The sequence below is a fragment of the Anopheles darlingi genome, chromosome 3 (genome assembly GCF_943734745.1).
Source record: "Anopheles darlingi chromosome 3, idAnoDarlMG_H_01, whole genome shotgun sequence".
NCBI lineage: Eukaryota > Metazoa > Arthropoda > Insecta > Diptera > Culicidae > Anopheles > Anopheles darlingi.
In genome coordinates this window covers 1022501-1032500 of record NC_064875.1, presented here as the reverse complement: position 1 = coordinate 1032500, position 10000 = coordinate 1022501, and the positions used below count along the sequence as shown (strand labels likewise).

Sequence of the window (10000 nt, the reverse complement as noted above, 5' to 3'; positions counted from 1 at the left end):
CAAGGAGCCAGTGAAGGTGCTGGTTGCCACCAAGTTCGACGAGGTTGCCTTCGACAAGACGAAAGACGTGTTGGTTGAGTTCTACGCCCCGTGGTGCGGACACTGCAAGCAGTTGGTGCCGATCTACGACAAACTGGGAGAGAAGTACAAGGACAGCGACAGCATTGTTATCGCGAAGATCGATGCCACTGCCAACGAGCTGGAGCACACCAAGATTTCCTCCTTCCCAACGATCTTCCTATACCGAAAGGGTGACAACGAGAAGGTTGAGTTCAAGGGTGAGCGCACCCTGGACGGTTTCGTAAAGTTCCTGGAGGGTGAAAAGGATGAGGTAGGTGACCAAACAAGATCGCACATCGGTACGGCTGTCCAGTTTAACATTCTCTTTCTTTCTTTGCCTTATTTCTTCACCAGCAGCCCGAGGAGGAGGAGGAGAAGGAGGATAAGCCAGCAAAGGATGAGCTGTAAAACTCGACTTATGCTTTTTGGGGGTCAGTTTAAGCAACAAAAGAATGGTTAGGGTATTTTACCACACAACAAACACGTGCACCACCCATCAGCAGCGCTGTGTTTCCGAACTTACACAAAAGATACAGTACCATAGCCAACGGAATGTTATATTCTGTGCTCCGAATCACGCTCTAACGTGTCCATAACAAACAAATAGGCTTCTAGCAGGACGAAAGGGCAAAAGTCATCTAACAAGAAACACCGTGCGCAGCGTAAGGAAGAGGTTTTTGGGCGGATCGTAAGATGACTCATTTTTGAATGAGCGAAAACAGTGTGTGCAGTAATTGTAATGTAAAACTTCGAAATGAGACTGTAATATACTATATTTTACGATGGAAAATTGTATGCGAAGAGGGCTGGTAGAGTGCACAATGCGAGTTGGAAGAAGAGAAGCGATTAGAGCAAAACGTGGTCAATCATCTGCCCCCGGACGTTATCGTCGGCGGTGATCACAGTCACAAGGGGTTTAAGGCGAAGGAAAAGGCTATCAAGTAAATTATGGTAGCACTTAGGCAAAACCTCGTTCATTCCGAAGCGCAGTAGCAAGAGCGGCAGCAACACACACAAATTATACTTTTGCATTTAGTTTCTTTGGTTAGATCGACATAAATGTTATATTAACATGAGGAGCTTTACACGCCCGCCTGGGGCCCGAGAAATTCTTCCAACACAAACACCCACATTGAAACGGTAACATTCAATAAACCCTAATTATTAACACCTGACCAGCGTGTCTTCTGTAGAAAATGCTCCATTCCTCCGGTTTAATGATTTATGATTTACGCGTAGCAAACGGGAACGTGGGTGGCGGTTGCGAAAATGGGTGTTCATAAACTGCCATTTTGAACCAATTTCTTAACACTCGCTCCTAAACTCTTTGCAGCAGTGGCCCCGCACCTTCAGTAACCCTTGATAAAAAAGTGGTCCAAAATGTTCGTTAAGTTAGAGTTTCGATTCAACGAAAGAAAATAAACCGAAAATATTTTTTTTTGTAATCTGCAGCAGAAACATCTCCGCATGCGATTTTCCGTGGATGAATATTAAAAAGTGAAACGATTCCGTGTGCAGTTGCGGCGCGGTGCCGATTACAGTTTATGTGCTTAATGTTCGTCGCAACCGTGGCAAAATCTGCTGCAGAAAGTGCGTGGTTCTTGGTTTTTCTCTCTTCCACGGCGGTTATGGTATTTCTCTGATTCTGGCGGAGGTGGATCAACGGCTAATTGTAATTATTAACCATCGTAATTGTGAATTTTTGGTGTCGCATGTGTATTTTTACCCTTCTCAACCTCGCCACGGACGCCTGTTGTACATAAAAAACTCGGTGCGACTTGTTTGTGTTATGAAAAGTGGATCGATTTTCTTAAGGTTTCCCTCTTTCGTTCCTCGGCGCGTCGTAATTCGTGAGCTTGTAGTTGATTTAGCCACTTAAAAAACCCCTTCTTGAGCCACTTTCTTTTCGAGTATGATTCCGGTTTGTGCGTTTACTTTCACTCTTTCTCTTCCCTTTTCTCTCTGACCACTTTACAGAAGGGGGTGAAGGTTGTGTAGTTACTGTAATGGAGGTTTTATATCAATCCCTGGAACGTAATTCTTCGACCCAGCAACTGCTTAATTAATTCAGGTTTTTGTTCTTGCAATTTCCACATTACAGTGTACGAGTTGCGAGTGTTGAGTGTGCCGCAGGATGATGAGTTTACCGCAGCAACTAGAACGGAACGATGAGAATGGTGGAATCGATTTGGATAGATTGTTATCGGGCAGCAAGCCGGACGAAGACAGTAGCAATCTGTATTTTTCCATGCTTTCCCCGAACGCATCCCTTCCGACCACATTTGGGGCACCTGTATCAACAGCATTCAAAAGCACCCCAGACCCGGAGCTAGCTTCAGCTTCTTCAATCCGTCCAGTGTTATCGTTGTCTGAAGCGGCTGAATACACGATCGTCGCTCTTGACGGCATGAGCCCGACCACCAAACCCAAAACGTACTTATTCGATATTGCCAAAGGGAACGAATATTTGTCACCGTGTGACCACCATCGATATCCACTAGCACCACCGCCCATCCAGTCCCCTTCCGGTAAGACGATTCTAACGAGGCCAACGTCCCTCGTTCTCAAGGATACATCAGCTGGCAAGATCGAACGGGTCGTCAACGAGAAGGCCGCCAACTCGATCGCAATGCGTGGGGACAATCGTTTCTACCGATGGCAGCGCATAGCGAGATCGCATAGAAAGTCAATGTTTAACTACCTGCTCCCGCTCTGCCTGCTGTTGGGCGTACTCGTGCTCATCTACAGCTTTCGAGATACGGCCAAACATGCCCTGTTCTGGGTAGAAATGCAAAACGAATGGATCATTTTTGTGATCTTCCTCTGTATGTTCACCATCGTCAGTTTTCCGGTAACGGTCGGTTACCTAGTACTGATCATAGCCAGTGGCTATCTATTTGGGTTCCTGCGCGGGTTGCTAACGGTGGTGATCGGTGCCAACCTTGGTGTGGCCATCGCACACAACACGTTGAAGCTGCTGCAAAGCAAACTGCCTGTTCACAAGTGAGTATTCATTCTCCCTATTTGCCTAGATTATTAGCGGAGTACGATAATTAACATCTCTCGGTGGCTGGTTAAAGATTTTGGCGTAATGTATCACGGGATTCGATCCTCTAAGAATCATTTCAGTTCTTGGGTGGTTTAGTCACATCCGGGGGGTGCATGTTTTATTGACGTCAGTACGTTGCTTTATTCATATGAATTCAGGGTCCCCCGTTGGTAACTGTTATTACACTGCGTAACTGCGCTCGGCTCTTGCCAGCTCCAAAACAAAACGATCGTTACCCTTGGCGAATGTTTAGCTTATACGGCACGCCATTGCTCCACGTACAACACAGTCCCCCGCCGTGTTGGTCAGAATGACGGAAACACATGTTAACATAAACGAACATTCGTTCGGATGGAACTGGGGCGCCGCCAATATGCAGGGGCCACAAAATGGCAGTTTTTACCGCAGCTATTTGTCGATGTGGACATTGTAGATAATTTAAATAATTATTGAACTGCACAGTTGCAACAAGTGTACTTTCAGGGTCATAAGAAAGAAAGCTGAAAGTTCAGCAATCAGTCCAGGACAACTCGTGCATTATAAACTGTGTACTTCCCATCATTGCTGGCATTAGTCCAAGAGCTGCACGATTCGCAATGTAATTTTGAATATGTAGTATCCATGGGGCCAAGAATTCATCAAGATGGATGGATATTTTATATGCTCACGCTACAGGTGACCATTAATCAACAGGAAACCATAAAAGTGTTTTCAAATATTGGACGAATAGAGTTCAATTCAAGTGCCACGATGGGCTTGAACCATCCGAGAGCGACGATATTAAACACTTGACGTCAATTTATTTTATAACGATTCCAACTAACCTTTTTTGCCCTCACAAAATGAATCTGATCAGCGTTATGTGAACTTTGCTGATGAACCCCACACCCCTAGCTGTTATCAGTGTACTGGAATCGCCTGACAACGACGATATGTTGCGAAATGAAACGCGCATGGTAACCTAACTAGCTACCAACCGACTAGTCCCCATTTAAAAGTATCCAAACGAATCGTGCTATCTTCTAATCTACTCCATTTTATACTCCACAACAGACTCATCAAAAACGAAACCGGCCGTGCCATTCTGCGGGTCATTTCTGGACCGAGAGCGTTTAAAATCGTTCTTTTTGCCCGACTGACGCCCATTCCCTTTGGACTACAGAACACTATATTCGGGGTAAGTTCGCTTTTGGTCGGTTGGTGTAACACGTGCAGCTGCACAACCCCGCACGTGATCGACGATTGCGTCGCACTCTTTTGCGGCAGGCAAACTACAATCTTTACGGGTGGTTAACGTGACTACCGCACATCCCATGTGTTGGGCGTCATTTTATTTGTTTTCGCTTTTTTGTTGCCAGATGGCTTCTGGAAATGCTGCGAGCGTGAGGCGTAAAAATAACTTCTTATGACGTCACATACACGTTTGAGTCAATAGCTTCTTAAAGTGACAGCGATCCTGCTTTCCCGTTTCGTTTAATTCGCTTGCTAGCATTCCACGTACAAAATGTGCCTTTCTTTGTCGCTCCCTCTGGCTACAACGTTCCGTCGGGTGACCCGATTTCCGTCATGGTGTCATAGGGGGTGCGTTCAAGTGTCGCAACATAGTTACTAGTCGTCGTACACTCTCTTTCTTCATTTTATCTATCTCTGTTACCCAGGCATATTTCATTAACGCCTGTCTACGTACAACTCTTACACGAACGGCATCGATCATTCATTCCGCGTTTAACACCACCAAAGGCACTAAGAAAAGTCTTATCAAAGCTTGCATATTAGTCATGCTTTGGGGATCATTCGCTGAATCGCCTAGCTTGCATTACCAACACGTGAATAGTTGTTGTTGACTTTTGCAAACAAATTCATACGTTCCGGGACTTTATAAACAGATAAGGCGTTCGCTAATGCCATATATATATATAAAATTATATGGAAAGCCATTTACTGATTGGCTAGAACAATATATAAACTTTGTAGGACTGTCTGCTGATTACATCATCCATTTTGTCTTTAACTGCAGATCAGCGCTGTGAATACGCGAAGTTACCATGCCGGAACGCTTCTGGGTTTGCTTCCCGCTCAGACCATCAATGTGTATCTTGGATCGAAGCTGCGATCCATACACGAGGTTCTGAATGATCATAACGCCGCACTAGGGTTGGCCGGGTACGGAGTGTTTGTGGTGGAGGTAAGACAGATTTATTTCGAATCAAATTACCGATTATGCTAACTATTGTATCTCTTCCAATAATCAGGTGGTCGTTGGTGCTGCGCTAATGGTTTGGGTCATTCAGAAGGCTCGAATGGAATTGTCTGCCGCCCTGCTAGCAACAGAGGCTGATTCTGATGAGAAAATATTGATCGAAATCGAGGCGTAGGTCAGACTACGCCATGATCGGCCCGACGGTCGGACTATTCCTTAAACTAGGCTAGTGAAAAGAGTCAGTCAACTGTTGAAAAGGTACATGGTTACAGGTTGTGACACTATTTATTCTCCGCTCGAAAAAGTCGCAAATGCATGTAGCATATAAGTATTATGGATTCTGGGAGGCAAGTATTTGCTGAGGGCATGCACTGCTTTTCTCTAAGATCGTTATTTGAATCTCTGTAATCTCACCAAAAACAGCTCAAAGAAAGAATCGAATGTGTAGTCTCGAATGCCGTAACGCTTTCGCCGACTGTCTAGAAACCGTCCATAGAGAGATAACGAATTTTGTTAACTTATTTATTTAGCTGTTTCTTCTTCATTGTGTCAACAAGCGAGCAAGAAGTGAGAAAGTAAATATATATACATATATATTTTATAATGCATTTGTAAGCGGTTCATCTAGAGAGGGCGGACAACAGAGCACGTCAGAACAAAAACACCGAACCCAATAGAGAGCGCTATTTTGTGGCATAATACCAAACAACTGTACTGTACTCTCCTGACTCCTATGCTCGATGAGTCTCAAACAAGTATTATAAGCCGCTATTACTATTCTCACATCCGGTTGCTCTTGGTTCCCAACCCTGTGTGTGAGTGTGTCTCCGTGAGCTTATCGGATGTGGACAGACGTTTTCTATTAATAAATCATGTCAAATCAATTTACCAAAACGTTCTATTCGGAGTCCTAGAAAAACATTAAAGATATGTTTTATTTGGAGGGAATACTTTAAAAAACGCTTCTTAATTCTATAAAAAAACGAAAGAATGTCATCGGGGGATCACAGTCGAAGTCATGCGAAACACAGACGAAGATCACAGTGGCAGGGTAGTATGTCTTCTCCACGTAGACCCACGTTTGCGTTTCTTGAGATGTTGGTCGCAGCAGTAGTCAATCACTGCTAAAGCATAATCAGCATCCGTTCGATTGATGCACATTGGCGGTTTGATACGCAGGACCTGTGTATAAGAAATCGGAATAACTTCAGCATTTTATCATGCAATCGATTAAGTATATTTAGCATCTGCAAACGCACACACAAAAAACCAAAACTATTCATTGCATCGTTGTTAGATATCGTGTTAGTGCAGACAAGGAAGTACTGCAGCGTGCCTTATCAGTGTCAAGCAAGCAAAGATACAAAACTCAAATCGTAAACCATGATCTTCGCTTCCACTGCTTTCTACTTATCGTTCAGTACTGGTTTACTATCCGCCAAGTCCTGGAACGCTTCGGAGGATTTTTCTTATCCCGTTAGCTGAGAAATGTTCGTTAATTTTATTTTTTTTATTTCATCTTCACGGTTGTTGATTGCACATTTTTCCAATTGAGTTTGAATTGAATTTAATCTGTATTCGAAGTAAATGCAAAATTCCCTTAAAACCGAAAACGGAACCGGAACTTGGCCTGACTTGACCCGTTGAAGCACTGTCACTCGCAGTCGAGCATGACCATGAAACGAAGATAGCAAACCTAATTACATCCCTTTGTTAGAGGGATGCTTTTCTAGTGCTTGGTCAAGTACATGCAAGGCAAAATCGACGTCTGCGTTCGTTAGGCACATCGGAGGTTTAATTCTAAGAACCTGTCGGAAGGGGAAAACGATATAAAAGGGCAACGAAAGAGAAACGAAGTGTTAAAGGATTTTTAGTGAATCGTTTTCGTCGGAGAAGGAAGAGAGAGAGAGATAGAGACCAGACACCGGAATACGTTGGGGATTACTCTTGTTCTTTCTCCATTCCGAGGACATTACTTACGTTGGCATTCAAACCGCCGCGACCGAACAGTACACCCATGTCTTTGCACATTTCCCAGATATCGACAAAGTGCGGAGCGCTCAAGTGTTGCCGTGTATCCTTATCAGCCACCAGCTCAACGCCGATCATGAGACCCTAGGAGGGGAGAAGCAGACGAAACAAACACGATCGATGAGCAAATTGACGCCCCTCACGCGACCATTTTACACGATCAGTCTCGCAGCAGCTGTCGCCATGGCAATAGGAGGAATTGTGTTAGTAGTGCTTGCTATCCTTCGACCAATGGGCGGTACAAAGGTTTGGCTACCGATGGTGGACATAACGCAAGGTGCCAACTGGGAAACGGGTCACTTTCCCTCATCCGGTGATGCGATCGTTTTCCCCACAAAGCTGAATGGGCTGATAGCGCTTCCTCCCAGCCTACTGTCTGTATCGCAGCTGGTGCTTCCCCAGAATGGCGTACTTTTCCTTCCGGAGGATTCGTTTATCTTGAGTTTAGTATCTCAGCAGGCGGGTAAAACTAATTTCCGCTCGATGTTTAAGACACCGCAACGCACGCCCTACTATCTGGGTAGGAACTGGGCCACGTACGATGAAAGTGGCAAGTTGGATGGATCAGCTCTAATAAATGAAGCAGTGCCCCACATGGAACGAATTCCGTGTCAATACGAGACTGCCCTCTTTCCAATGGATCCTCCTGCAAGCCTCACCGGTACACCACAACCGATCGATGTGCAGTATCATGAGTCGATCGAGGTGGGCAACATTAAAATTGGGGCGGATGATGGCATCGAAGGAATTGGTAGCTTTCAAAGCTTTCTCAACTCTGAGCTGGGTCAGTATTTGTTCTACAACGCGGACGATACTATAGTGCGTGAGGGTAAGTGTTCGAATGCGGAGAAATGTCCTTGCCAGGAGGAACATCAGCGTGATGCCATTTGCTCGAACGAACTGCCCTGCCCGATGCCACACTGCCTCTCGCCGGTACAACCCGTCGGCCACTGTTGTCCAATGTGTGGCAGCATATTCCGCATGGACATTGCAAAGTTTCGGGGAACGTTTGAGCTGCAAGCATTTATCGATAAGCTGCGGCGCAAGCTGACTTCCGGCGAGCTGGATGATTCTACCATCGACTATCACGTCGGAATAGATCGCTCCGGTGGTGGTAACGTGGTGCAGGTGGTATTCGTCGATCGTGGTGAATATGGAGAGAAAAGCCTTCATTTGATGGACAGTTTGCGGCCATTTTTTGAAAAACAGTTCACTACTGGTAAGTTATGCTAAAGCAAACGGTAAGGCCGGGGACTTGCATTTCTTCCGCTCTGACCCACCCACGCAGGTTACCAGATACTCCATGCCGGCCAACCGCACGTTCCATTGGATGGAGGGCAGGTGTTTGGGTTCGTCTTCTTGACCCTACTGGTGACAACGGTGTTCTTCGGCATGTTCTATGTCTACTACTACGATGAGACGGTTATTCCCCGACTACGAGCCGTTATCCGTACGCAAGGCTTCTTTACAACACCCTTCGTGTTTGCGCGCTTTGATCCGCACGGTGAAGCTGATGGCATTTCGGTTAACGTTAACTTTCAACGCGAAGCAGTGGACCCGGTTCCTGAACACCGACCATCGATCGAGACGGACATGCTGTCGGTTGCAGAGGCCTGTTCATTCGACAATCCCATGTACGGGAGCACTAGCCAAGTAGACGCTGGCAAAGAAGCCTACCAGGATGTTGAATTACGAGTAAAGTAGCAGTGCCAGCCTACCTTTCCGCGAACGTCGCCTATAACGTCATGCTTGTCCCGCAGACGCTCCAGTCCCTGCAGCATGTACGTTCCAACTTCGAGCGAGTTCTTCTGAAGCTCTTCTTCGTCAATAACCTACGGGCATATGGAGAGTGAATATCAAATAAAACAAAACTGGTAGTGGCACGCTCCTTAACCTTCCCGACTTACATCGAGCACTGCCATTCCAACAGCACTTGCCAGAGGATTGCCACCGAAGGTGTTAAAGTGGAGCGCTTGCGAAAGCACTTCGGACACTTTGCGAGACGTTATGACGGCTCCGATGGGGAAACCATTGCCGATGCCTTTCGCCATCGTGACAATGTCGGGCATAACGCCATGCCCCTCAAATCCCCAATAGTGGTCCCCTGTTCTACCGAATCCAGATTGTACCTCATCCGAAACGAACAGTCCACCATTGGCGCGCACCAGATCGGCGGCCCGTTTCAGATAGCCCTTCGGGTACTGCACGGTACCACCGACACCTTGGATCGACTCCGCAAACATTGCCGCCACCTTGCCACGTGGTAACGAGTATTTGAACGTTTGCTCCAATTGTTCGTAGTACATTGTGGAAGCGCAGCAATCCTGGCCGGACTTTGCGGAACAATCACAATGGCGCGTGGTTTGAACCGGCGAATCGCGACAATTTTTACCACCCCACAGTCCGGTATAGGGATCCGGGTTCATCACGTGATGAATTCCATTCGCAACACCCGGCAAAGAATACCGCCACGTGGAATGAGCCGTTAGTCCCATCGTGTAAGGAGATGCCCCATGGTAGGCATTGCGGAAGCTGATAATGTCATTATGACCTGTGTAGAGTCTGGCCATCATCATCGCTAGATCGTTGGCTTCCGAGCCAGAGTTGACGAAGTACACGTTCTTGAGATCGCCGGGCATTTTGGCCACCAACTTTTCGGC

At 46.2% G+C, this 10000-nt stretch overlaps 3 protein-coding genes across 10 annotated transcripts in view; 2 read left to right on the top strand and 1 right to left on the bottom strand.

Moving 5' to 3' along the window:
• Positions 1 to 1235, top strand: part of LOC125956211 (protein disulfide-isomerase) — a 5030-nt gene extending 3795 nt beyond the window's left edge. Inside the window, exons 3-4 of one of the 2 annotated variants that reach the window (XM_049687856.1) lie at positions 1 to 331; positions 415 to 1235. The exon at positions 1 to 331 is cut by the window's left edge and continues 940 nt beyond it. In XM_049687856.1, the coding sequence (XP_049543813.1) occupies positions 1 to 331; positions 415 to 468 (385 nt within the window). In that variant the 3' untranslated portion in view covers positions 469 to 1235. The remainder of the gene's footprint in view (positions 332 to 414) is intronic. The other variant, XM_049687857.1, reaches the window with a different exon arrangement.
• A 261-nt stretch (positions 1236 to 1496) lies between these two features.
• Positions 1497 to 5917, top strand: LOC125956212 (transmembrane protein 64). Of its 5 annotated transcripts, none has more exons than XM_049687860.1 (5): positions 1497 to 1650; positions 2162 to 3063; positions 4163 to 4286; positions 5127 to 5294; positions 5362 to 5917. In XM_049687860.1, the coding sequence occupies exons 2-5, from the start codon at positions 2195 to 2197 to the stop codon at positions 5482 to 5484; spliced, it is 1284 nt and encodes a 427-aa protein (XP_049543817.1). In that variant the 5' UTR covers positions 1497 to 1650; positions 2162 to 2194; the 3' UTR covers positions 5485 to 5917. The 5 variants fall into 5 exon arrangements, with proteins under 5 accessions (XP_049543817.1, XP_049543815.1, XP_049543818.1 ...); XM_049687858.1 differs by having other exon boundaries at positions 1499 to 1732; XM_049687861.1 differs by lacking the exon at positions 1497 to 1650 and adding an exon at positions 1748 to 2072.
• A 74-nt stretch (positions 5918 to 5991) lies between these two features.
• The window catches only part of LOC125956210 (alanine--glyoxylate aminotransferase 2, mitochondrial), a 5774-nt gene continuing 1765 nt past the window's right edge, over positions 5992 to 10000 (bottom strand). For 2 of the 3 annotated variants that reach the window (XM_049687853.1, XM_049687852.1), the window contains exons 3-6: positions 9248 to 10000; positions 9059 to 9172; positions 7290 to 7424; positions 5992 to 6491 (exon numbers count right to left, since the gene is read on the bottom strand). The exon at positions 9248 to 10000 is cut by the window's right edge and continues 85 nt beyond it. In XM_049687853.1, coding sequence (XP_049543810.1) covers positions 6348 to 6491; positions 7290 to 7424; positions 9059 to 9172; positions 9248 to 10000 — 1146 coding nt within the window. In that variant the 3' untranslated portion in view covers positions 5992 to 6347. Of the gene's footprint in view, positions 6492 to 6561; positions 7118 to 7289; positions 7425 to 9058; positions 9173 to 9247 lie in introns of those variants that run through there. The other variant, XM_049687854.1, reaches the window with a different exon arrangement.